Genomic DNA, 27,971 nt, shown 5'->3' with positions numbered 1-27,971 from the left:
TGGCACTCAGTGAAAAGAAACATGAGCCCTGCACACATCTGCAGCTGAAGCCAACATGTGCACCCACGAGAAGGTAAACTGAAAACCAGACCAAGCAGAACTCATGGGTTCTAGGCATTCTCAGGTCACAGGCTCTCCCCAGGACAGCTCTCCAGAATGTTAAAAGTATGACTGGAGAGGGCACTCTGCAACACCAGCTTATATTCAGAAGTGTTTATACATCTGACCAGTACACTATTTTTATATAGAAAGACTGAATACTATGACTCAAATAAAATATATATACAAGATGTAAAAGAATGCCTTAAATACTTTTAATCACAACAACCAAAGGTAACAGCACAGCCCATGCAAAAGGAAAAAAACTCAAAGAATTGAGAGTGATGGATGGACGAGAGGTGGTCTGGAGGAACGGTCAACCTTTTAAGGGATGTCACAATATTATTTTCCATGTGTTGCTTCAGAGAATGTTGGCTTTCAGATAAATTCGTCCCGTGATTTTCAACCCAAACTCCCTTAAAGTATCTCACTTCAGTTCAAATGATGCACCATCACAACAGCCTCTTGGGACGATAATAAAGGCTCTGCTGGCTCTTGCTCCCTTCTCCTTTCCAGGAATGAACCAACTCCAGCTGCCAAGCCGGGGGCACTGTGGGTGTGCACACTCTACTGAGGCCATTCCCCAAGGATTCCTTGTTCCAGTGTCACTCGGGAGGAAGCTGAAATTGTGAGCTCCAGGTGTGAGAGACAACTGCTTTCTAGTGAAGGGCATCATCCCCCTTTTTGCCTTTTCTAGGCTATCTATGGAGTAATATTTTTTAAGATCAATACTCTTTAAGTCTCTGCTTCTCAGGAAAAAAAAAAAAAAAAAAAAAGAATTTCCCAGGAAAGCAGTCATCAGGAAATGGGTTGGACAAATGGCCCTAAATCTATTTTTTAAGAAGACTCATGCTTTTATTTTTGTGTATGTATGTGCATGTGTCTGTGTGTGCGTGCTTGCACAGGTACTCAAAGGCCAGGAGCAGGTGTTAGCTCCTTAGAGCTAAAGTTAGAGGCATTTGTGAGCCGCCTGAAGTAGGCCCTAGGACTGAAACTGGTAGAGCCCCAACCTGAGACTTGAGGGATGACGCATGGGGACCAGGGGAAGCGCCCAGAAGTAGACCATGGAGAAGCTGGTGAGGTGAACCTGCACATAATGCCACATTTTAGCTTGGAGACAATCCCAGGACATAATCTTTCAGGTTAAAGACCAGGTCTTGATCACCTGTAAACATCAGATTAGATGCCAGGGCTTCCTTAGGAGTCTTAGATTAGGAAGAGTAACTCAGCCAGCTAACCAACAGTCTGAGGTCCTGTCACCCACACCGCAGCCTAATGCAGCCCTGTAGAGAACCAGATGTAGGTGGGAAGAGGGACTGCTTCAGGATGCCAAGAAGAACCAAACGAGGAGAGCAAGTCTGCTCTCTGGACCTTTCTTTTCTGTCGTTTTAGGAGATGAGCACCACACAGAGAAAGAGAGCCATTTCCACTCAGCTCTCTCTCCTCAGCTGCTTACCACAAGTTCTCCTTATGTTTCCCCTCACCCTCAATGCTGGACAACCCAGGACCTTGTGCACGATAGGGAAGCCACAACCCAAGGCGTAAGTAAGTGTGTACTAACTGTTACCCACTGGGGAGTTAGACTGATGTGTTAGTATGTGCTTATGGGAAAGATGATTCTGGAGAGAGGTGTCCCCTGGACAGCAATCTTGATGGCTGGCTGGAAGATGGCTGGAGTGAGGCTCGTGTGTAGAAGGCCATGCAGACCAGCACGCTGGGGGACAGTCGATGAAGCGGATCTACCCTGGATGACAAGGGTAACCTCACAAAACAGGGACAAGTGCAGCTATCATTAAAAAGTAGGAAAGTCTGTGCATCAGCTGTCACAGGAACCCATGACTGCTTTTGTTTTCAGGCTCGCTTTTTAAATTCTTAAACTTATGAGTGTGTGTGTGTGTGTGTGTGTGTGTGTGTGTGTGTGTGTGTATGAGCACCATGATGTACATGAGGAGGTCAGAGGACAACTTTGTGGAGTTGGTTTCACCTTCCACCTTTATGGGGGTTTCAGGGACTGAACTCAGGTTGTCAGGCATGGGCACCTCACCTCACAGACCCTCTGGTTTTCTTTTCTTTTCCTTTTAAACAAACTCTTATCCTCTTACACAGTTGGGTACACACTCCTCTTACAGAGCACAGTGACAGCTGGGCCGCCTGTGTTCTGCCCATGCGTTGACAGGCTTCTAAGAAAGGCACGCTCTTAGCTTTGGATCTTTATGACAGCATCCGAGAGACCTGGAACAGGTGTCTGGAGGAACACACAGAGCGTTCTTGGGGCCACAAACAAAACTGTTTGAAAACCTCACCGAAGCCCTGTCCTTCTGGACCCGTGACACTGTCACTCAGCCGGTGTCAGGCAGCTTCATGTCCCACCAGCAGCCAGTGCTTGCTAGGGACAAATAATGTCCTACCTAAAAGTAGGGCATCTTTCCCACTAATGCATTTGTTTGGCAGTGCTGGAGACTGAACCTAGGGCCTCAGGCATGCGAGGTAGGAGCTCCACCACAAAATTATAGCTTCAGCCCTAGGTAGGGTACCTTTAGGGAGACGAGACAATGAAGCTACCTATCCTGGTGGGTTTGTTTGGTTTTGTCAACTTGACTTAAGCTAGAATTATCTGAGAAGAGGAACCTCCATTAAGAAAATGCTTCTATCACATTGCCTGTAGGCAACTCTGTGGGGGCATTTTCTTGACTAGCGATTGATGTTGGAGGGTCCCGGCCCCCCACTATGGGCAGTGTCATGTCCTGGGCAGCTGGTCCTGAGTGGTATAAGATGGCAGGCTGAGCAAGCCATGAGAACAAGCCAGGAAGCTGCTTTTGGTCATGACGGTTTATCGCAGCAGTAAAGGGCAAACTAAGACCCTAGCTAGCTAGCTCTTAGGGCATCCTGTCTGGTGGCTGTGAAACAGCAATATAAGGAAAGTAGTCAGTCTGTGCATTTGTGCAGAAACAGCAACTTGTGCAAAGCAGAGGTCTAACCCGACCCTAGCAAAGCTCTTCTGCACGTGACACTCATATTGAGGGAGCTGCACCCTTCGCTGCTACATGGATATCATGTGTCTGAATGCCACTCCAGGCCAAACAGCCCAGGAGGGCACATGGTGACGAGTCTGGCTGAGTGGTTAAAGAAGTTACTGCCCTTAGACGGAGCAGCAGCCTGGCTCCCAAGCCTGTTCCTGCTCACACAGCTCACCCAGGCTCCATTCCTGTAAGGCTAAACGGAAGCAAGACTCACCCCAGAGGAACGCAGAGGCTTTCCAAAAGACCCAGGGCAACCTTGGAAACACAATAATATTGTGACATTTTGAACAAATTTAACAGGTAGCATGTTACCTGGGAGAGTAAGAGCGCCTGAGAGTCTTGTGGGAGGGAGCGGTGGGAATGGAGTTAGGCTGAGAAAAGGGAGGTGGGGGCTTCGATAGCCCATCGGCACTCCAACCCCACAACCGACTGCAGTGATCAGAAGAGGAAAATCAGAGAGAGAAACATAGAAGCAAAGGGGTGGGGGGGGGGGGGGGGGGGGGGGAGACACTCCAGCAGAGTGTCTTCAAGTCTCCTCTTTCCTGACAAAGTCCCATCAAATTAGCTGGAGCAAAATTTAGTACTTCATACACAGAGAAAAAGAATAGGTTCATCTTACACTTTGCTCCTTGGTATTCTTTTTTATTCTTCTTTCCCAACCATGGGCTAAGCTGACTTTAAGAGTCAACCGAGATCCCAAGTTTAGTGTACATACCTGTGAGAGGGCACACCTGCCTGCCTGGGCTGGATGTGCATTGGAAGCACTTAGGAGAAACTAAGGATGCTCAGGTTACCACCCTAGTGGTTATTCCAGAGATGACCACAAGTGGCACTCTCAAGACTCAGTTCAAGTGGGGAGGAAGCAAGGAGATGCGCCAAGACCACATTATGGTGACTCAGCACCGCAGAGATGGACAGTACTCCTGCCCTGGGGATCTGGTGGGAGTTCAGGGGACAAATGCCATTGGAGGGTGGGTACATGGGGACAGTAAGTCTCAGTCAGCTAGCTCAGAGAAGAAAATAGAATAAAGAAATGAAATGGCATTCCTCTGCTTCTGTATCATCCAAAGGAAACCAAAATACATCTGGGAACACAGGTATCTATTTGCTGGCCACAGTGTCCCTACCTGGCCTGAGCTTGCAGAGGTCCCCAGGGAAAGTCCTAACTTCTGCTACAAGTGCAAAGGATGGGATGAGAACACACGGCAGAGTCCACAGCATCCTGCCTGCTGCAGCACAGTGTGTACATGTGTGCATGCATGGAGGTCAGAGGACCTCGGGGTACCAGAACTCAGGTACCTTCTATTTTCTGTATGAGACAAGGCCTCCCCTGCAATCTGGAACTTCACCAAGTAGGATAGGTAGGCTAGCTTGCATGCATGTTCTGGGAATCTGTCTTCACCACTCATCACGTTATTGCTGGGAATACACGTGTGCACCACTGTGCTGGGCCTTTTTTATTTTTTATTTCTTTTGTTTTTCGAGACAAGGTTTCTCTGTGTAGCTTTGCACCTTTTCTGGAACTCACTCTGTAGACCAGGCTGGCCTTGAACTCACAGAGATCCGCCTGGCTCCGCCTCCCGAGTGCTGGGATTAAAGGCGTGCGCCACCAACGCCCGGCTCTGTGCCGGGCCTTTTAAAAACAATTGTAAAACTAGGTTCTGAACTCAAGTCCTCATGCTTGCAAGGCGCATGGCTTACCAACTGAGCCACTAGCACTTCCAGTACCCACTAACACGGCCCTCACAGCAGGTATCCCTAGGAGTCAGCGTCCCCGAGGAGGGTCACGGGAGCCATTTGTAGGGAAAACACAGCGTGGAGGTGAGAGGTCATGGCGGTACCAGTCTAAAGCCCTTCTTGAAGCCACACTCTGAGTTGGGGTAAGGGCACAAAAGGGACAGAGGTGCCACCTCACTCTGACAGGAGAAAACACAAGAGCTGCCTGCAGGGCGGATTGCCAGAGGTGACCATGCAGTTCCAGGACATGCCCATCAGGAGCATCCACCAGACTGGGGCAAGACCCCAGACACTTGGGACGGCAACTCCTGCTCTACCACAAAATCATAATGGGCAAAATGAGCTAATGTAAGTATTTGTTAAATGACGAAAAACACATAGGTCATAAGCCTCTGCTCAAGTATCACGTCATACTTGTTCATTAGTTGGGAACCGCTGGCACCCATTCCTCTCTCACAACTAATCAGTGATGAGCTATTTCACAAAGCGTTAGCCCGTTGGCGTCTCTGATTACCACCGGGTTGACGAAAAGAACTTCCTCATGGGACAAATCTAAAGCTAGCATCACGTTAGCGCAGTCACTGCTTCTGAACCATCCCTTATTATCACCACCATCAAATCACAGAACTTTTAGACAAAAAAAATTTTTTTAAATCCTAGTTCATCTTGATGTTCAGAATTCAATAAAAAACAAGTAACTGTTCTTTTTTCCTCCTTCAGAATAAAAAGCTAACACTTCATAGTCCAGCTCATGCTTCAAGGATACCACTCAGAAACATGGCGGAGGGCGGAGGGCCCTCTCGAGATGCGGCGAGCTATTCGACGCTTCTGCTGAGTCTAAAGTTCATTCCTTTGATAATTTCCCTAATAGAAAGCATGCCGCTTTCTTGAGAGTGTCTTCTACTGATACAACCAGGAGGGTCAGTTTCCACCAGGAGACAAACCATCTCTCTTGTTGAGCTCAGGCTGGCACAGGCTGTCTGAGCACTGAAGGGGGACTTTTTTTTTTTTTTAAAAAAAAAAACAAAGAACTAAGTAATTCCCTAAAAAAAAGATTTGGCAACAAGAAAATATGTAAGCCACAGCCAGACCTTTTGATAGTGAAAATAAATCTCTTCATTTCTTTCACCTAAGAGTTAAAAAAAAAAAGCTATGGTTAAGAATTAATGGAAAATTTTCATGATTTGGAGATCTACAAAGATTCATTTCTAGCAAGTTCTTTGATAGATTCTACTAGTACACTCACCCATTTTTTTAAAACTTAGGCATTTAATAAATAAAATAATAAAATGCTTCATTTGAGGTATCTTTTCTTACTACCTAATAATGTAATAACTAAAAGATATGATACATGAACTATGCATTATGGAAGAACAGACTTCTCAGTTAACAGTGCAGAGCATCATGTCTAGACAAAGCAAAAATGTATAGAAAATATTCATTTTCCATCAAATTTTCACTGTCTGGATTGGACCCTGGTCACTCAGGATAAAACACACACTTCAGAGATCTTAGTAGTCAATCACACTGGGGGAAGAACACATGTATTTTCATCAGCTTCTGGTCACAACTGTCTAATTCTAACAACACACTGAAATCCTGACAACACAGATCCAATCTGAAGATGTAACATCAGACCAGATATTACAGATCGGGGATCACGTACAAAACAATACAAAAACAGCAAGCTGCTATAGCAGCTTGTAAAACACATGCTTTCAAACAAACAAACAAACAAACTAATAAACATACACAGAGCATGCTTTCCCCAAGAGAAAACAAATACCCTTTGTTCCATAATATTGACAGTACACCTGGGGCCTCGAAAGAAGTCTACTGGCAAGAAAAAAAAATTCACAAAAAGTTCCATTTAGAAGCACTAGCGTGCCAGGCTTGCTCTCACACACTGTAATACCAGCACTGGGGGAAGTGAGGCACAGGAAAGGGAATTCAAGGTTATCTTCTGCTATAATGTCAGCCTGGCTAAGAGACCCTGTCTCAAAAGGAAAACCAAACCAGGAATAAATGTGGCCATCTTTCCAGCAGACAGAGGCCTTGACCAAGGAAGGGCACATCTGGCATATTCTCATTGCATTTTAAGACCTCATGACAGTACTCCAGAACAAAACTCTTCGAGATTCTCATAGTCCAAAGACCTTGACTTCTCACTCTGTGGCACTTGCTGGTCTAGAAAATCTGTGGCTTCATGGAATAACTACTCTGAGAGGGTTGTTAATGCCAACCCACGAGAGGGAGTCATCAGAGTCTCCCTGCAGACCTTGAACAAGCCCTAAGACAGAGCGCTTTCTTCTTTGAAGTCACACCCCACTGTTGGGCATGGTGGTGTATGACTGTACTCTCAGTGACCTGGAGCTAAGGGCAAGATATATATACAGAAAGTTCCAGGCCAGTCAGGACCCACATAGACCCTGTCTCGAAAACAAAATTAAAAACAAACATGTAAGAAGTTAACACGACTCTGTAAGGCCACTGCACATGGTCCTCAGAGGAATCTACATACTGACCCTTGTGACGCTCAGTCCCCAGCCACTGTCTTTTCAGAGCAGCATCTGCTTTATATGGGACATGGGCAGGCCTGGAGCGGCTCCCTGACTTGAAAACTACATCAGGCTTGGTATAGACTCTGAGGGGTTTATAGATAACTCAATAAATACTATTCCCAGGGCTCTCCAGCTCGTAGAGGACAGCTGACAGGCTTCCTCTGGGAGTCATGGGACCTCGGTTTTAAATCTATGAGGTACCAGGCTCAGTGTTTAGAGCCAGCAGAACTATGGAGAGCACGGAACACAAGCTGTCCACTGCAGCACGGGAGTTAACCGCCAGAGAGCACACAGTTACAGGTAGAGGGAGGAGCGGAGTCTACTCTCCCGCTTCTGAGCACTCTGCTAACAAGCTGAAGTCCAAGCCAGGCTGCACAGAGAGCAGGCACCTTCAGTTTTCACTTCTGTGGAGGAGTGAGCTTACCTTGGAGATAGTCCCCCATGGGAACAGTTGGTGGGTGAGGTCAGGGGGCTGGTCCTGCTGCTGGGGTGTCGGGAAGGTGTCCGGCCAATTGTATTGCTTGGAGATCCCTGGAGCAAAGGAGTGTAGGCATCATTGTCCAAAGGCTTTCTCGAAAATCCAAATCCAACTCCACTCTTTGTCTCTTAAGCCATGTGTAAATGGGTAGGAGCTGTCCACAATGTTCCCCAGTCCCCACCTCCACTAATTATTAGGTGATGGATGGATAACTGTTCTATAGAAATCCCTGGGGCTTAATGACCATCGTCAGCTTATGGTGGTTAATACTGACTCCTATCTGATGGGATCCAAAATCACTAGACATGTCTGTGAGAAGCTTCCAAGACTGGATTAATTATGGTGGATGACCCACCCTAAATACCGGCAGTATCATCCCACAGGCTGGAGTGCCAGGCTGCACAAAAGGAAGATGGTGAGCTGAGCATCAGCAAACAGCCACCACTTTCTTAACTACAGATGCAGCAGGACCAGCTGCCCCGTTGCTTTTGCCATCCCTGTCATGGCGACTCTACCATCCTGGAAATGTGAACCAAAACGAATCCTCCCTTGCCTCACCTCCTCTTGTCAGAGCAATGAGAAAGGGAATTAACACAGCTGTGCTAGCGTGATACACACAATTAAGCATTTGCCTCATGACAGAGCTAAATTATCTAAGACAGATCCAAAGACTGAATGAATAAGAGAACAACTTAGTAACTGACTCAACAACCTTACCCTAAGAAAAAGGCCACATATGAGTACCAAGTCCATTCACCTCCAGGGCAGACGCCAGGATCAGAAAGGACCCCAACCTCCATAGGCTCACAGCTATTAACAAAGAACAGGGAAGCTGGCTGTCCATCAGCCTTGCAGCTGGGTGGGTCACTTGGAGGTCAGGACCGAACCACAACCAGGGCACTTACCACACTGGTGTTACTGGAGTTCTTGAGGTGGTTATGCAGGAGTTTGGTGGCACCATCCTGGAATGTTTTTGGCAAGGCACCAAGTAACATGGTAAATTCAGGCGTGTTCAATTCAAACAGAGAGATAAGCACAATCTGTGCCGCCTGGAAAGAGAAGGCATAGCTAGGAGATGTCTAACACCACGTCTCAACAGTGTTCACTAGCGCTCTGTCACAAGGAGAGCATTTCTGTAGATCTGAAATCTGGAGAACACGGTCGCACCAGTCAGAGAGAGCCCAATTTCTATCAGGAACATCCCTGCTTCTGTTTCAACGCCCTGGCCTTGACACATTTCTTTTGTTGTCTAGCACTAGGAAGGAAGTCAGTAAATAGAACAATAAGAACACACTAGATGTTTAAGATTGCTCTCACTCCAGTGTACCCCGGTGCAGCCTGGGAAGAGGTAAACCACTGCTGGGTTTATCCTGGGACACTCCACCCACTGCACTTGACTAAGAAACTACAGATTTTAAATACACAGGAAAACTTTCTTTTTTTTTTTATGCCTAAGAACCAAGGACCCAGACTTTGGGGAAACAAATGGGATCCCGATGGTAGACAGAAGTACCCTTTGGGAGGTGTCTGATTAACTGGGGTAACAGTGCAGAGACAGTGGCAGTGCTGGTGCATCCGGGAAGGCAATGAGCTAAAGCAAGAGACCGGGACTTTCCCACAGGCAAAGCGCTCCCATGGGAGTTAGCCACACGCCGCAGTCTGCGGTCAAACCCCAAAGACTCCAGAATGAACGAGGAGGCTGACACCCAGCTGCCAAAGCGGACACGGCGGCACACACCTTTATCCCAGCACTACAGGCAGAGGAAGACCCCAGTTCAGGGCAGCCTGGTCTACACAGTGAGTGCCAGGTCAGCCAAGGGGAAGAGCGAGATGTTGTGTTAAACAACCCCCCCCCTAAAAAAAACACCTCAAAAATTAAGCTGAAAGATACTTCTGGTAAAAGCCAATTGTGATTTCTTGTTAATTTCTAAGAGTCAAGAAAAAGGAAAAGATATTATGCAAAATTATTTCTAAAGATACAATAGTTTCTTTATAGTCTTTAGAAATAGTTTCAACTTCATTTATTTATTTATTTATATTAATTTTTGGTTTCTCTGTGTAGCTTTGCGCCTTTCCTGGAACTCGCTTTGTAGCCCAGGCTGGCCTCGAACTCTTAACTAACTATCTTCTCAGAGACTATAAATCTTAGAACTGCAGTCAGGTGTTTGGGATTCTTTTCCAGGACACAGGCTCAAATTAAAAACTAAGTAGAATGATTTTCTTCCTGCCTTTCTCCTCTCTCTCTCTCTCTCTCTCTCTCTCTCTCTCTCTCTCAGTTTTTGAGACAGGGTTTCTCTGTTTAACAGTCCTAGCTGTCCTGGAACTTGCTTTATAGACCTGGTCTTGAACTCACAGAGATTTGCTTGCTTCTGCCTCCCAAGTGCTGGGGTTAAAGGCGCGCACCACTACCACCTGGCTAGAATGATATTCTTCACGGGACAGAAAAAATATTTTTTGACTCTCTAGACCATTCATTTAGAAAACAGGCACTATTTCCTCTCCTGGTCTTGAAATCAGTCACCAGCCTTTCTATCCAGACCACTATGGCCAGTGAACTCTTACCACACACGAGAAACATCATTACTGATTATATAATAAGCATCATCTAAAACAATCTGTTTCCCAACAAATGAAGGCACTGTTAAGGTGGTTTGTATAATAAAACCAACTTTAAGCAAATTAACTTTAACTAGGTGTTAGGAGAAGCTCACATACATGCAGAAAAATCACATGATGAGGAGAGAGCAGGCAGGAACCTGGAATTTCAGCAAGATAACACAAGTGTGCTGTCGTCAAGTAAGAAAGCACAGGCACTCGGGTTGTCCGTGTAGGAACTGGCACCCGAAAACTGTGCAGATCTATCACTGCCCCCAGCCCCTTCAGTTTGGAGACAGTCTCAAGTTGGATCTGAACTTGGCTATATGTTGCCAACGATGACTGTGAACTTCTGGCTTTCCCGCCTCCATCTCCTGAGTGCCAGGATAACAAGATAGGAGCTGTGCACTACCACGCCCATACTATGAGGAGCTGTGGATGGAACCACGGCCTTGTGCATGCATGCTAGGCAGGTGCTCTACTCACTAGCTGAGCTACAGCCCAGGCCTACCACATTCTTGAACAGTCTATCTTCATGTGAAATGTGCCATTGTCTTAAGATACTGTATGTCCTCCTCGGATGATGTTACATAATACCACAAACTAACCTGAGTTTTTCATGATGCTAATTAAAAAGCAGCATCTTGTAAGAATAGTAGGCCTATAGCCCCAGACAATGTGCAAATTCTTGGCTATTTAATATGAATACACTTATCTGTGGAAAGTACACAATAATTTAAATTCTAACCCACTACTAGCCTTTTCTCAAATAATACCAGTGCTAACTTTAATGTATATTATATAAATTTATATATTTAGTAAGTGTGTAAATGTGTGTGTGTCCAATTCTGTGGAGAAGCAGGAATTACAAGTGGGTGCTGGGGTCTAAACTAGGGTCCTTTGCAAGAACAGAAAGTGCTCTTAACTGCTGAGTCATTTCTCCAGCCCTTTACTTTAAGAACAGATTTATTTTTATTATTTATCTGTATGTGTTTGTGTATACACGTGTGCACAAGTGTGTGTATGTCTGCAGAAGTTAGAAGAGGGTGTTGGTATCTCCTGGAGCTGGAGTTACAGACAGTTGTGAGCCACCTGGTGCTGTACTTCGAAACTCAACTCTGGTCCTCTGGCCAAGCAGCCAGTGCTCTTAGCTGTTGAGCCAACTCTCCAGGCCTCAAAAGTCAACTTTGGCTAAAAGATGTTTACAAAGTACAATCTTTTTCCCAATCAGATCAAAACTTCAGAAATTAAAAATATAATTTAAGTATATGCTTTTGAAAAGATTTCAAATCAAAGTTTCACAATGAGACTGTTATGGCCCTAAAATATTTTGTCTATAACCCTGTGATTTAGTGAGACGTGAGGCAAGCAAGAAAGGGGGTTATATCTGCCATTACTGCCAAGGTGACCACACTGGAGGGTCATTCCACGCAACACTTGGGAGGCAGAAGTGGAGGGAGCTCTGCGTTCAAGGCTAGCACTGTCTAGAAATAGAGCAGCCAGGGTTAATTAGCAAGGCTCTGCCTCAAAACAAACAGAAAGATCACTTCCAAATAGTAAACTGCTTGGAGAGCATTTATGAAACCATGGGGCATAACTTATGCTTACTAACAGCTCAGAAAGTGGAGAAGTGGAGAAGGCCTGCCACATCCTCACATGTGCCCCTGCACCACGGTCTCCACCAAAAATTTCCAAGTGCTGCTAACCTTCGTGTGTGTGTGTGTGTGTGTGTGTGTGTGTGTGTGTGTGTGTGTGTGTGTGTGTTAAGAGCACACAGGTAGAGGATCCAAGAAAGTTTGTTCCGCCGGGCGGTGGTGGCACACGCCTTTAATCCCAGCACTTGGGAGGCAGAGGCAGGTGGATCTCTGTGAGTTTGAGGCCAGCCTGGTCTCCAAAGTGAGTTCTAGGAAAGGCGCAAAGCTACACAGAGAAACCCTGTCTCGAAAAACCAAAAAAAAAAAAAAAAAAAGAAGAAGTTTGTTCCTAGCACCCATGTCAGTGGCTCAAAAGTATCTGTAACTCCAATTCCAGAGGATGATGGCTTCTTCTAGACTCCAAGGGCACCTGTACTCACACATGCTAAGACTCACATTCAGACACACAGATACACATAATTTAAAAAAATAATAAAGGGGCTAGAGAGATGGCTCAGTGATTAAGAGCTTATTCCTCTTGTAGAGGGCCTGAGCTTGGTTTCCAGCACCCACATAGTGGCTCCCACCTCCAGAACTCCAGTTCTAGGGATAGAATGCTCTCTTCTGCCACTGGCAGGCACCAGGCACAGACATGGTATACACACACACACATCAGGCAAAACACCCATACACATAAAAAAAGAACAAAATTTGTAACATCTTTTTACAAAGTAGTTGAAAGTCATCCTCAGCCACATACATAGTGAGCTTGACACAATGACACCCTGTTTCAATAAAATAAAATATAAATTAAAATAAAAATTAAATACACTAAAATTTAAAAAATCCTCAAAGGGCCTTCCACAGGCTGGGGAGGTGGGCCAGTCAGCAATGCTGGCCAGACCAGCCTGAGTAGTGGAGTCGAGGCTGCCAGCATCCATGTAAAAGCTGTGTGTGGCTATGTGCCTGTGACCCCAATACTAAGGAGGCAGGGCACAGATCTGCTAGAATGGGGCTCACTGGCCAGCCAGTCTAGCCCAAATAGTGAGCTGTGGGTCACAAATCACATCACAATTTGTCCATCTAATTTCATCCCGAAAATGCTTCCAACACACCTCCTATCCTGGGCAAGTGGTGCTGTTCTCGGCAGCAGCTGCATTCCCGAGTGTCAGTGGACAGTGCCTCAAACAGGGCACGCGGGTAAAAGTGACTCTGTGCCCAGGAAGCAGTAAGTTACGGGGACCTAGAAGGAATCATTTGGGGCCAAAGACCATGAATTGGAATACCGTGTCTCGATGCATCTGTTTGGTCTAATAACAGGGATTCCCTAGTCAGCCCTGTGCATTCAGAGCCACGACACTCTGCATGATTAAAAACGGAGGAGAGTGTGTCAGGAATGCAGAGGTGCACCTACTCAAGTAGATGAACTGCACCACAATTTGCAGAGAGGCCAAAGTAAGTAAGTAAATAAATGGATAATTATTTTTTTTAAAAAAAATCTCTAGGGCTAGGGATATAGCTCATTTGGTACAGTGTTTACACACAAGTATGAGGATCTGAGATTAAAGTCCCAGAACTCATAAGGAGGCCTGGGTATGGGATCAGTGAGATGACTCAGGGGGGAAAGCGTGATGTCAGGATTGATGACCTGAATTGGGCGCCCAGGACTCCATAGTGAAAAAGAACCGATTCTTACAAGTTGTGCACTGCCCCCACACATGTGTTACGGCATGTGCCCTTTTCCACAGGTGATTAAAATAACGGCAGCAACCACTCCTAGGCATGGAGATACGTGACTATTGCTGTGTTGTTCGTGCATTTTGTTAAAATTTTGTATTCATTTATGAGTGTATGTCTCTGTGAGAGTCTGCCATATATATGTGTGCAGATGCCCACGGAAGCCAGAAGGGTGACAGATTCCCTGGAGCTGGAGCTAGGGGTGGCTGTAAGCTGCCTAATGTGGTGCTGGGGTGGAGCTTACATCCTTAAAAGCTGTAAGCACTCGTAACCACAGAGCTCTCTCCAGTCGGCATTAGGAAGGCAGAGAGGAGAGGCTTCCTGGGACCCACTGGCCAGACAGCCTAGCCTACTGGGAGACCTTCAGGCCAGTGACAGACTATCTCAAAAAACATGGAACCCAAGGGAACAACACCTGAGGTTAACTTCTGGCCTGCACATATACACACAAACCTCCTTTCTTAAGAGTTAAGGAATTACCATATAACGATGCAAGGTTTCTGCCAAGCCACTGAAAGAGCTTTGGAAGCACAATGCAAGGCTGGCCCCAAGTACAGACCCCATGAAATCCCCCTCCGGTGAGTGGAATCTGAGAGGATGATGGATATGCCTCTCATCACTGTCATATGGAGGAAGGGATGTGCAGATACAGTGAAGGACTCTACATGGTTAACTATGAGACAAAGGGAAAGTAAGCTGAGTGGGCATGACCCAATTAGGTGAGCCCCAAAAAGAGGTCAGAAAAATCCTCCGGCTGGCAGAGGAGACCTTCAGGAGGGGAGGCCTGATGGAGGCCACATGCTCCAGACTGCATATTAAGACTTTATTTTCTCTCTGCTCCCTGATGTTCCTGTAGGCTCTTCGTATCTGCATCCCTATCAAGAGAGCACTCAACAGAAGTGGGGAAAACACCAGCATCCTGCCCTGAAGTCTCAGCTGCTAGGCCTCTTTCATAGACAGCATGTGATATGTATCTCATCATTTTGTTTTGACAAAATGTAACACATCTTTACACTTGGAGTTGGGAAGCTCACGACTCTAAGGCTTTTGTTATATTCGGTGACAACTGTTAATGACTTCTGAGTCACCCAAACCACTGAACCACCTACTATTGCATCTTCTAAATCCCAAAGTGGCTCACTGGCTACACTTTACCAATGGACTTTCTTCTGATAAATGCTCAGAGGTTTTACAAAAGGATGGTGAATTAAAATCTTCTTCTCAAAGGGGCTACAGGGCAGCAGATGGCAGAGATGCTCTGGCCTTGGTGCCAGAAGAGCAACTGGGAAATCTATGTAGCACTTGCCCCCATTCTGCCCAGGGGCACTTCTTCAGTTTTCCCTGTAACTCGCCATGACATATGCATATCGTCATTAGAAACTAGGTCCGGACAAGTCCCTTGCTGGCTCCCAGCACTGGAGCCCCACCCTTGGGGCACCTGTGCTACCCATGACCTCCCATTCCCAGAGCTGAGCAGAAGCATCAAACTAGAAGCCTGGCCAGTTCACACCTGCTGTTGCCATTGGCTGCTGAGCTTCCAGGCCGCGGATAAAGGACAGTGGATAACCCAGAACACAGCTCACTAACTCGGAACTCCAATTTACCTGTGCCTGGGCTTCATCAGTCAACCTAAACTCCTTCAGTCTGAGGCTGAGAGAAATCATCTCCATCCTTTGCTCAGAACAGAACAGGCTGGCCACAGCCCAGGAATCACTTGCCTGTATTGGTCTGAACAAAAATGGCCCCATACAGCCATAGGGAGCAGTGCTACTAGCAGCTGTGGCCCTGGTGGAGTGGGTGTGGCCCTGGTGGAGTGGGTGTGGCCCTGGTGGAGTGGGTGTGGCCCTGGTGGAGTGGGTGTGGCCTTGGTGGCTGGGAGGAAATGTGTCATTGGAGGTGGGCTATGAGGTTTCAGAAGCTCAACCCAGGCCCAGTGTTTCTTTGTCTTCCTGCTGCCTGCCAATCCAGATGTCGAACTCTCAGCCCCTCAAGCATCATGTCTGCCTGCACGCCACCATGCCTCTCGCCATGATGATAATGGACTAAACCTCTGAAACTGTAAGCCGGCCCCAAATAAACGTTTTCTTTCTAAGGGCTGCCGTGGTCATGGTGTCTCTTCACAGCAACAGAACACTAAGACAGTGCCTTTCGGGAAGTGTCTGAATGCCACCCTGGAGAAGTGACAGCAGCTGGAGTCCCCAGGGAAGACTCGGAGCCTTCTGGCATTGGTGAAGTACCTGACTGCTCAACCAAAAGTGATCTTCAGGTTGGGAGGAGGAGAAGAGGCTTGGATGGCAGAGGGGCGAGCCCTGTTGGGGAGCTGTCGAGGTGAGCACACACTACCCTAGTTGTTCACAGGGGTTCTGGGGACTGTCCCCTGGCTTTTGAGGCAAGCACTTCACTGAATGATGCATCTCTCCAGCTCAAAAAGCTTACAAATAAAGTAAAAGGCCACAACAGCCATGTGCCACGTGTGATGCCCCAGCAGAGGCTGGAATAGTGGCAGGAGAATGGGACAGTTACAGCAACCCAGTGTGACTCACTGCAGCTTGTGGGGTGAGGAAATGCTCGCACATCTAGATGAATCCCGTTTCTGTGAAGCAGAGGACTGCCAAGTAAGCAAACGGCAGCCTGTGCTCCCCTGGTTCATGCCTCTCCATGTGGGGTTTTGGAAGAAAGTAGGAAATAGTTCCTGTGAACCAGTAAAGCAATAAAATAACAGCTTGGTGTTAGGTGTCTAAAAAAAAGTCAGAATACTGAGGCTGGGGAGATGGCTCAGTCAGTAAAGTGCCTGCTACACAAGCATGAGACCTGAGTGCAGATCACCAGCATCTTGGGAAAAGCATGGTCTATGGGAATAGGCAGGAGGATCCCTGAAGCTCACTGGTCGGCCACTGTAGTTGAACTGATTCAAAGTTGAACTGGTGGCAAGAGACAGAGGAAGATACTTGAGGTTAACCTCTGGCCACATACAACGCACAACACATGTGCATGGGCAGACAAGCAGGCAGACAGACACACGTACGCACAAACACACAAATCTGAATTCTACCTGAGTCCCATTCCACTTCCCAAATTAAAGAGGGCACACTCTAGGTTGGCATATAAACAGAAGGAGTTGGCTCTTTTAAAGTCTGCTGTGTCTTTCCAATGTTTCATCTACATTTCACTCCCAGATACCTTGGCAGCCAGCGAGCCCCAGATCTGCCAGTCCCCTCATCAGAGTACATTACCAGCAGGCACAGAACTACTAATGCTTTGTTATCCAAGGGTTGATCCATGAGACTAGAGATGGGCAGAGCAGGACAGAGAAGCAGTAACAGCATGGCTTTGGTGGCACGGGTGTGTGGGGCAGTGTGCACATTTCCAGGGAGTGTCTGCACATGCCCAGCAAGAATCTGCAGTCACCCTTCAGCTCTGTGAACATACCTTTCTCACGTCTGAACTCTTTGGTTCTGTAGTCCACGTTATGATTCTAGAAACAGCAAGCCTTGTTTCGCTGGAGTTTACAAAATCTGTGGGGTCCATCTGCCTGGCCAGAGACTCAATGTATTTCAGGATTGCGACTTTGACCTAAGAGACCAATGATTATAAATGTTAAGTACATGTCACAAACTGAATAGAGGTCTTATCTGGTGGTTAGCAGAACAGTGAACACCATAAAGGAAAAACTTCCCCTCCGCCCCATGGTAAGTTTCTGCATGGAGTAACAGTCTACTCCACACCCACAGTCCTAGATTCTTTTTTCTTTTTTTTTTTTTTTTTTTAAAAGATTTATTTATTTGTATTTTATGTGCATTGGTATTTTGCCTGCATATATGTCTGTGTGAAGGTGCCAGATTCTCTGGAACTGGAGCTACACATAGCTGGGAGCTGCCATGTGGGTGCTGGGAATTGAACTCAGGTCCTCTGGAAGCACAGCCAGTGCTCTTAACCACTGAGCCATCTCTCCAGCCTCATTCCTAGATTCTTAAAGACAGTATTTCTCCCATTGGCCAGGAGGCCAAGCTTAGCTCTCAAGCCAGTTCTGTGAAGCATTCTGGGTCAGGTCCTGGGAGGCAATTCCCATCCCCAGCTCATACTCTTGTCCCAGTTTCTCCATTGTTTTTTGATCTCAGGAGCAAGGGACTATTTATTATCTATGAGACCCATCCTAGAGCCTCAGGAAAAGTCAGTGGCCAAGGAACAGACTGCATCTGACCACACACACCCTTCCTTTGTATAGTAACATAACTGAGTTACCTTGTCATTACAGATGTGGCTTTCTAAATGTACTAGAGAGTGCCCTATTGAAAGCATTCTAACACTGCACCGATCTCCACACATGAGAATGCTTTCCTTTCCTAGTTACAGCAGTAACTGGGAAGAGGCTAATGCACAATTGTTGGTGAGGACACTGTGGGCAAGAACAAATATGGCACCACTGTTTTGACAGAGCCTAAGAGTTAGGCATCTACCTGGGCAAGGACCAGCCATTCGGGACCAAGAGAAAGGAGAGCATGTCCATAGACAGCTGACAGAGGTGCTCCCAGTTATGCAGAATCTGACACACCACAAGCCACACAGGGGAAAGTGAATGTGAAAAGCAACATGAAGAGCTACTGACCTTGAGGTTTGGAGTTTGCGTCTGATCCACAATAAATCTCATCAAAATGTTAAATTGTTGATCAAATGGGAAAGAGTCCCTAGGACCAAAAACAAGTTCTTATTGTTAAAGAAATTTATTACAGAAAACTACACAAAATACCATGCTGTATATATACAAAAGTACATTCACATTTTTATGGATGGTGCTTTTCATTTTATATAAATACTAAATTAGTATTCACATAAAGAAAAGTCAGGGAAAGGAACAGAGGTCACTCTGGGCAGCTACTTTCACTTTAAAGCTGATGACTAGGAGGGAATGCAGAGAAGCAGGCGGCCTCCTGCCTCTTCCCCTCCATTCTCAACACTGCTTACTGGAGGGCTGCTGACACCTACTCTGCCGAGGCTAAGCAGATGTCTTTCTAGTCCTGTATGTGCAGGTGACCCTCCTGCAGCCACCACAGAAGAATGCCCAGGTCACACACAGTGCTGGAAAATTCTCAACACAGCTGTGGCTCATAGAGATGCCTCGTGTGCAAGCAGCCCCTTCTCTAGCCTGGAACCTGTGACTAAGCCAATGTCTTACAGTCACTGTACATGGCTGATCCAATCAAGCGATCCTGGGGGCTTCTGGCTAGGGGATGCCAATCCTTGCATCCTTACAGTGTGGCAATCACTACTGCTAGATTCAAATTGCCTAACAGAGCTCCTTCAATGTGACTTGTCCTCATTGCAGGGAAGATAAGGCGGCTGAGTACCCGAGGCCGAGTGATAAGACTGCTCTCTTGGGCCTCTTTTAAGAGACTTCCTCTCCAAGGATGGGAAGTGACTAAGACTGCAGGTTTGAGCCTCCAATACAGGAAGAAATCCTATCAAGTATTCCAAGACTGAAGTGGAGATTGAAGAACATAAGAAAACTACAAAGTTCTATAAAGGAAAACACACTACAAACCAGTGTTTTCATCATAATTACTAATAAAAAGTAAGCTTACTTCTTATTAGTGTGCAAAGCCTTGGACTCCGCTTGCCCTGGAGAGTGATAAACCAGCCCCGAGCAACCTATTTATATGTTGGAAGCTACAGTGGCTACTTTTGGGACAAAGTACATTTTAGTGTTGCTATTCAAGTTGTCGATAAGCCACAGGTGATGACGACGGCCTTCCCTCCTTCTGCACCCAGCAGGTGGAGACTCGTGGGTATGTTTCCGCAGGAAATAGGCCTCTTTCAGCATAGCTATAGGCAAGGAAGCCGGGGCAGATTAGGAAAGTGAGCAAGTTGCCCCTGTGAGTGATCACTGACTCACAGTGTCCTCCGGGACCTTCAGTGAGGCCAACTTTCCAGCAGTTTCTGCATCTATCTGACCTTCCCTACAGGAACAGCTATACATCTCAGTTGAGAACAAATGCCTTAGACACACAGCAAATTTACTTACGTTTCTCTGATTTTGCTTGTGCATGTGTGTGCCTGTGATGCTACTGACGATCTGCTTTGATTCCTCAGTTTACTGAGACTGGATCTCTTACTTGAACTCAGAGCTCACCAATTCTGGCCAGTTTAGCTAGCCTGCCCTGGAGATGTCCCACCTCTGCTCTCCAGATTCTGGGATTACAGGCATCTACCATGCTGGCTTGCCTTTGTACATGGATTCTGGCAATCTCTTTGATCCTCATGCTTGTGGGGCAAGTGCTGAGCCATCTCCCCAGCCTAAAATTAGGACTCTTGCAAGAAAAGGGGTCAAGGAAAATTAACTAACAAAAGTTCACAATTCTATTTTCTTCTCATTTTGTATGTGTGTGAATGTGAAGGGACTGGGGTAGGGAATAGAGAGAGAAAATTCATAGAGCTACATCTAATTGTATTCCTTAGTCACCAAAATTTAGGACTATAATCTTTACATTCCCACATTTCAAAAAATCTTAAATGAATCCTTCAATCATAAACTCACCAAAGTGGAGACAGCTCTGGACTGACTCACACATGTTTTATTTGGTCTTTATAGTGTCACAAAAACATTTTTAATGTTACCCAAACCTATGCTTTGGACCTTTTATAAAGTCTGGGAACACTGGGTCCATATTTTAGTGAGACCACAGTGGTGACAGCTGTCAGCCTATAGTGACCCCCCTTCCTGCCTGCATGGCTGTTTGCAGGGTTGTGTATGTCCAGACCACCCAGCCAATCTTCTGTAAGACCTCAAGGTCCTGGGTACAGTACTGCTCCCCGTTCTGCTAAAATGAACCATCCAGTGGAAAAAGAATTCGGAAGCCTTATCACAGTGTATGCTACTCTTAGTTCTTTTAAAAGTAGAAGAAAATGTGTTCAAAATCTGTGCAAATTATCTCAGTCAGCAGGTGAAGGAAGACATCTGCTGGTAGCAGAGTGTAGAGTCACAAATCCCACATGGCGGTTGGTCACCTAGCAGCTGCAAACGTGGGTGTGATGGTGGAGTGGTACATGCCACCTGAGCAGTAAGGTCCTGGAGGGCAGGACACAGGCTACAGGGCGGTCTGGGATCACAGTGGCAGACAAAAAGGCAAAGGTAGAAACCCTGGCACCAGGTCACGAGTTGTCACCTTAGGCAAGTCAGGGTGGCTTCGTTTCTTACTGAGGAAATACCATTTCACATCTAAGCTCCTCTGCTGTGAATATCCCGTGACACCTGGGGTCTATCCTAGAGCGTGAGATTTGGGCTCTAGGAAAGTTACTGCCCTGGTGATAACATCCGAACGCCTGGGAGTCACTTGCTTGCTCTTTTCAAAGATCTGTGAGTCTTCCTTTTGCCTCTACCTGCTACCAAATCAGTCAGGTCACTGCGAGTGTTTTCCGAGATCATTCACTTCTATCCCAGGCATGCTAAGGCCCTCAACTGCACAGCCGACACCAGATTTCTGGAGAGCAGCGCAGCTTGTAAATGTCCCTGAGCCGCTGTAACAGCCAGATGGGCTACAAAGACTGTTACATGTTTTCAAATTCTAAACCGAGGAACTGTTTATTTCTATATGTGCGTGTGTGCATTATTTATTTCTGGACACACACACACACACACACACACACACACACACACACACACACAGTGCATGTGGAGGCCAGACGTCAACCTGGGGTGTCTTCCCCAGTCACTCACATCTTATGTTTTGAGGCAGGGTCTCTCACTAAACCTGGAGCTCACCGACTCGGCACCTCCTGTCCTCACCTCCCAGGGCTAGGAGTCTAGGTGCAAACAGGGTTGTAGAACCTCAACTCGAGTGCTCATGATGCCCTTAGCCCCAACGGAGCCACCTCTCTAGGCCCAGAACTGCCAATTTAGAGGCAGTTTACGGCCCAATAAGATTTCTATATCATTTATTGATAAATTTCTGAGGCAAATTATAAAAAAAAAAAAAAAGATATAAACAAACATTCTAAATAATCTCTCTAGATTCTTTAGAAAAGAAAGGGATTTTTAAGGGCTCTCTCTCTCTTCTTTAGGCACTCATAAACTCTTGACGACTTGGAAACTCCTAGACTGGTGAGACATGTCAACCAGAGTATGAGAAATGCACAAAGACGGAAACCACGGCCAAGACCCCTGCAGCAGCAGCACAGCCTCTCAAGACCCTAAGTGCTTACCTGGTGACATCCAGTGCCTTCTGAACTTTCGCTTGCACAGATCCAAGTAAGTCTGCTCCCATTTTCTTAAGTAATTGTGTGAGAAGGACGAAAAGCCAGTCTTGCAAGTCATCCTTATGAATGATTATAAAATCCACGAGGGTCTCCAAAAACATACTGAAAACCTGCATGAAGAGAAAACCAAGCCCATCACAGGCTGCATTCAGGATCTCCTCCACAGCCCGCGCAAAGTGCAAATGCCTGCCCACGCTGGCCTGGCCCAGTCTTGTCACATAGGTTAACAATGTTTGCTGCTCTCATCACCAGAGACAAATACACAGCAGAATACGAGGGGGGGGGGGGTGGGGGTGGGGGTGATGGGTGGTTGACACTTACTCTCTGTTGTGAATTCCACCGCACACCAGGCCATGCAACAAAACAAATTCCATGTTAGTCCACAGCAAAGGAATACCAGTTTCATGCAGTTTCCTTTCAGAATACTGAAAAAGCTACACACTGATAAAATACTCTCTTCTCCCTCAATATAAGCCTGTAACTGTCAGTACAAAGAGCAATAAACTTTTAAGAGTTGAATCCTGCAGGGTTTTCTGAGAGAGAGAGAAAGACAGAGAGGCGGGGGTGGTGTTTTGTTCTGATTTTATACTAATCTGACTCAATCCCTAGCATTCAACACATATCATTACAGGATGTAAAGAGGTAGAAGCCCTACTCATGCTTCTGTAACAGCTGACTTTGGCCAAGTAATTTGACGTGTGCCAACTTCAGACATTATCAAGGGGTTATCGGAGGGGCCACTGACAACTCCTGTGAATTCTCATGCCACTGTGTAGTTACTGCTGTTACCTGATGCAAAACAGTGCATGGTGGAGTACCCCCCATGCCTGTCTCGGGGAAGGAAGTGGCACTGGACTCCCCAACCCTGGTGCTATGCTGGGACAAACACCCCACACCTCCTCAATTACATCACAGTGACTATTCACCACCAGGGGTCTCCAGTGACAGCTCAGGAAAAAAAAAAGTCAGTGAGTTCTGATAGGTGGGATTCCTAGCTTGGCTCAGGTGGCTAATAAATATAAACTAAACTGAGACCTCCAACTCACTGGACAAGAGCCTTCTGATGGAAACAAATTTCCTTCTTTATCCTCACATTCTGCTTCTGAATCAGCAATCTAGAGGTAATGGGTAACAGAAAGTTCATCAATGTGAAACCATCTAACATAATATCCCTTATGGTATAACTCTTACAGCTATAGTAGGCTTATGCTTTAGATTGTATCGTTCTTAATACCACCATACAGGACAATCGTGATGATCAGATCTATGGGTATCTATGTGGCCTTTAAACTCAGCCTATGGGGGGTTTAAAAGTAACCTTTCAATGCCGTCCTATCTGGAAGGCCTTCGTAGACTCTATCACAGCTGATAGAGGGAGAGCTGTTGGGAGCGAAGAGGAGGAGAAGTACCCTGTGCTCCTGTGGGTGCCTCCAAGGCAAAGGGCTTGCCGGTTTTCCATATCCCTAGCTCAAGGCAGGAATTCAGGAAATGTTGAATGACTGGGTAGAGGGGTGAATGGATAGGTAGAGAGCGGGTACATGGATGAATAGATGGATAGGTGGATGGATGAATGGGTGGCTAAGTGGGTAGATGGATGGACAGATGGAAGGTAGGTGGATGGATGGATAGATGGTGGATGAACGGAAAGGTGGATAGAAGGATGGATGGATGAATGAGTGGGTGAACATTTGAATAGACAGGTGGGTGGATGGATATTTACTACTTCAAGGATAATTCCTATGAGGATGGAAGGATAGGAAAGAAGAAAGAAAAGCAAGTTGCTGGACTCTGGCTACCTCAGGCTTCTTTCTCCCAGCATGACTTGGAAGAGACCATCTTTACTAGGAAACGAACTCAGTTCCTACTCATTTCCCCACTCCAGTGTCTACCTGGTGTGTACCCTTTAACTCGGTCTTCTCAGAATTTCTCCATTTCCTCACTCTTTCGATATCAACAGCCCTTACTAGCTTCTTCCCGAACAACGGTATTTACTTCAAATACTGTTAGAGCCAAGGAACTCTTGTAAAGAGGCTCCTTCAGCACCAGCCCTGGAGAGGACTTGGTCCCACCCTCTAGATGGCTTCTCCTCAGCAGTTCTCAAGCTTGCTGTCCATTGTCTATCCAAAGGCAGGGTACCACCTATGATCGGGAACAGCCAGATTCCATCCAGGGAAATAACTGAATTTGGCTTTCCAATAAAGGCAATAAATAGATACTTCCATTTTCTATCTTATCCTATGAATACAAATTCTACATGATACCAAAGTAATCATATACACTTTCCCACTACTGTAACATCTTTAAAATGTACTATATTATATTCTAGAACCTAGCACACTGTTTGGCTAAGAGGAGACAGGCAGAAACTGCTTGCTGACGGAATAAAAGCTTCCAGCTGACTCCTTTCATGGCATCCCTTACTTGAGGCACATTTAATTTGAAATTGATGGCCATGTAAGTTCCCAAGAAGTGCACTTAGGAAGATGTTAATGAAGACTATTGGGGAGTTCTCTCTCAGTCCTGGGGTACAGTACACAGTTCTCGCAGGCATGCAGGTGGAATATACATAAGGCCTGGTTACCTTGCTGTGAGGGTCAGCAAACATTCGCGTGAAAATCTCACACAATCTCTTCAACTCTACTCGACTAGAGGAGAAAAATGGAAATAAATGAGTTTAAAATGTAATACCACCTTGCAGCTAGTTATGGCTTTGCTTTAGAAACCCTTTACCTAATCTTTAGTGATTTAACAACAACAACAACAACAACCCATCTCAAGTGAATTATCTAATCTAATTCATGATGCAATTGAGAGTCTAAAAGCCAGTCAGTCTTAAGACTCACTGTAAGATGAGGCATCTGCTCACTGCCTTCCTGAGGTGGACAGATGTGAGCCAAGTCCCCTTACTTCAGCCCAGGCCTGTTTTCACCCTCCAGGCTAACTATTTATGTACGTGTGTACGTGCATGTGTGTGAAGATCAGACAACCTGTGGTAGAATTCTCTCCTACCACGTGGGGGAAGGGCAAGGACTAAACTCAGGTTGCCAGGCTCAGCAGTGAGCACTTTACCACTGAGCCATCTCACTGGACCACAGACTTGCACTTTTAACACGTACAGTGGCATCTTTGTGCCTTCTCTTCCGGCTGGGCACTGAGGATAAGCCTAGGCCACAGGGCTGAGGAGAGTACAAGACAGACAACAGTTAACCCTGGGGCCAAAAAAAGCCTCAGTGCACACGGGTGCCTTCTGCCTTTTCTCACAGCTTTTCAGCATAACTGAGCCCCCTTTTTCACATCAAGGTTGGGAAGAAGAGTTCTTCTTTTCTGTCATCCTGGGAAAATCCACCTTCTTCACACATCTGAGACACAGATGCCTCAATGATCCTTCAGTAACCTAGATTAGTGCCAGCAGGTTCACGAGCACAATTCGGGTATACACAGTAAACACGGAGAATCCAGAAAGTGGACCTAGTCAACAAGACCAAACAGCTCCCAGAACAACCTGACAAAGCACACTGGTGCTGTGGCTGACCGATCACAAGGGTCCTGTGTGTCACAAGCTTGTGACAGAATCCCCCGGCATGGGCATGGACAGAAGGGGCTAAGGGAAGCAAGGGTGTGAGGAGGCAGACTGGACCGCCAACCAGTTCATGAACCACATGAAGCCAGAATGGTCTTCTACCCACAGCCACAAACGTATCCAGGCTCACATTTTTTTCTGAAAAAAACAAAAACAAAAACCTGCCCTTCCCTGCAGCAATGCTCAGAAGTTGTAATACAGCGTGTTTCATGGCCTCCATACCCTTCACTCACATCTGCTTAGCAGGTTGGCCTCCATACCCTTCACTCACATCTGCTTAGCAGGTTGGTCTTAAAACCAAGGACATATTAACAGGCCTGATGCTCGAACAGAATTTATCATCCTTTTTCCTTTCCTTTTATTTTGGGAGGGGTGGAGTCAGGATCTCACTCGGTAGTCCAGACTGGCCCAAAACTAACAGATTCACAAGCACTGAGATTACAGGCACAGACTACCCATACCTAACTAGCTTTCTATTATTTCATGAGTTATAAAATAATGCCATGCCAGTGGCAGCTTAGAAGTGATGAAATGTGACATAGATACATATTTTTTGGTATATGTAATACTTGCTTATTTAAAAACTTTATGAACTATCAAAGGAAGGTAAAGCTAATGTACTGCTGCTGTTGGGGAGGGCTCTGTGTCACACAGGGCTCGCTCGGTACACACGAGTGGTATGACTTTACAGACACTACATTTTATCCTGGAGCCTGGGGAGGAGTAAGCCCTAGCAATGTGCAGCTGCTTCCTGTGCCTGAGCCCTCAGGAGCATCATCTGATGGACAGAGGGGCACCTTACGGGAACCAAATGTCTTAGCAGCTTAACAGATTGTAGAGAATTTTCTAGATGTTTCCAAGCACCTGCGTGGCAGGCACTATGTCTTCCCATTGTTAGCACCCAGTGACTAGAACTTTGCAAGGACTCTGTAATGGGAGACTCCCTCAAAGCCCCTGATGAGTCTAACAGAGTACTGGGATATAGCTCATGGCAGAGTGTCTGGATCTCACCTCAGTGTTCTTTGGCTCTTCAGTAAGTTCTGCAGGCCCAGGAGCCCCTCTTTCCTTTCCGACCAGTTGGAACTAGCACAGTGATTAAGAACTTCGGCTACGTCCTCAGTCTGCCGCAGATAATGAGGAATACCGCCATTCCTGGAGCCGTATGAGCGCTCAGAGCACACACTGGAGGCGTCACTGTTGGCGTCATCGTCAGAGTACATTCCATAGGGCTCGTACCTCCTCCTCACAGGCTTCTTCTGCAACGTCCCATGAGGGGCGGGGCGAGGAAGAAGTGGAAGGTGAACCTATCATCAGTCATTTACTAAAAACTACAGTAAAAAGACACACACGCACGCATTTTCTATGCTTAACAGATAGTGAATTATCAAGGCAGTGATGTAAGTGGCACGTTGTACATCTTGGGGAGAAAGAAAGGCTTTGTTGTCCTGTAGAAAGTGTGTGTATGTGGGTGGGTGGCAAGGGGGATTTTCAGAAAGACGGTCTTGGGTTCCAAACCTGGCATCACTGTTGACACCTGTGTTGTTTTCTGCCTCCATGACACCTCTCAAGGAGGGTAACCATTACACTTGCCTCACCAGACTACTGTAAGAGTTTAATGGAACTCTGAAGGATAAAAGTACTGACACACTGCAGACATGTGCACATGCTCAGTCCCTCCAGAGCCCAGAGCAATCCACCTCAAGCATGGTCTGTGGGTGCCCCTGGCTTGAACAATCACGCTTGCTTTTAAGAAGTGTGCAGTTGAAATGTCAGTGGTGAAAGTATTTTATGCAGAAGGGTCCCATACTATGTGAGCCACTTTAGTTAATAACATCACTTGGTTTTATAACGCAAATAGGCTTTTTAAAAAAAAAGGTTTATTTATTATATATACAGTATTCTGCCTGCATGTATGCCTGCAGGCCAGAAGAGGGCACCAGATCTCATTACAGATGATTGTGAGCCACTATGTGATTGCTGGGAATTTAACTAGGAACCTCTGGAAGAGCAGACAGTGCTCTTAATCTCTGAGCCATCTCTCCAGCCTAATAGGTTTCTTTTTAAGTAGACTACAACAGCCCCTTTATTCCTCTCTGACATCTTGAATATAAGACAGTGTGTTAAACCCATATATAGTACAACAATATGATAAGGTTGGCACGTACAGTGTTTCCTAAACGCAGTTACTGGCTCTAGCCACAGACTGTTTTGATTGTAGTTTTCATTTGCAAATAATGTTAATTATTTTGAATACCAGCTTGCTCACAATTGTACTGCCTC

The 27,971-nt window shown here is 46.2% G+C and overlaps 1 protein-coding gene across 42 annotated transcripts in view; it reads right to left on the bottom strand.

Annotated features, from left to right (window-relative positions):
- Positions 1-27,971, bottom strand: part of Clasp1 (cytoplasmic linker associated protein 1) — a 226,928-nt gene that overhangs the window by 34,417 nt on the left and 164,540 nt on the right. For 24 of the 42 annotated variants that reach the window (XM_036202603.1, XM_036202589.1, XM_036202591.1 and 21 more), the window contains 9 exons: positions 26,703-26,947; positions 24,693-24,756; positions 22,565-22,567; positions 22,058-22,221; positions 18,468-18,546; positions 17,291-17,434; positions 8,801-8,944; positions 7,842-7,948; positions 3,432-3,548 (listed from right to left, as the gene is read on the bottom strand). In XM_036202603.1, coding sequence (XP_036058496.1) covers positions 3,432-3,548; positions 7,842-7,948; positions 8,801-8,944; positions 17,291-17,434; positions 18,468-18,546; positions 22,058-22,221; positions 22,565-22,567; positions 24,693-24,756; positions 26,703-26,947 — 1,067 coding nt within the window. The remainder of the gene's footprint in view (positions 1-3,431; positions 3,549-7,841; positions 7,949-8,800; positions 8,945-17,290; positions 17,435-18,467; positions 18,547-22,057; positions 22,222-22,564; positions 22,568-24,692; positions 24,757-26,702; positions 26,948-27,971) is intronic. The other 18 variants (XM_036202616.1, XM_036202617.1, XM_036202602.1 and 15 more) reach the window with 1 other exon arrangement.

Source organism: Onychomys torridus, chromosome 11 (genome assembly GCF_903995425.1).
Source record: "Onychomys torridus chromosome 11, mOncTor1.1, whole genome shotgun sequence".
Lineage (NCBI taxonomy): Eukaryota > Metazoa > Chordata > Mammalia > Rodentia > Cricetidae > Onychomys > Onychomys torridus.
Note: the sequence above shows the minus strand (reverse complement) of the source record. Positions and strands in the feature narration are given on the sequence as shown.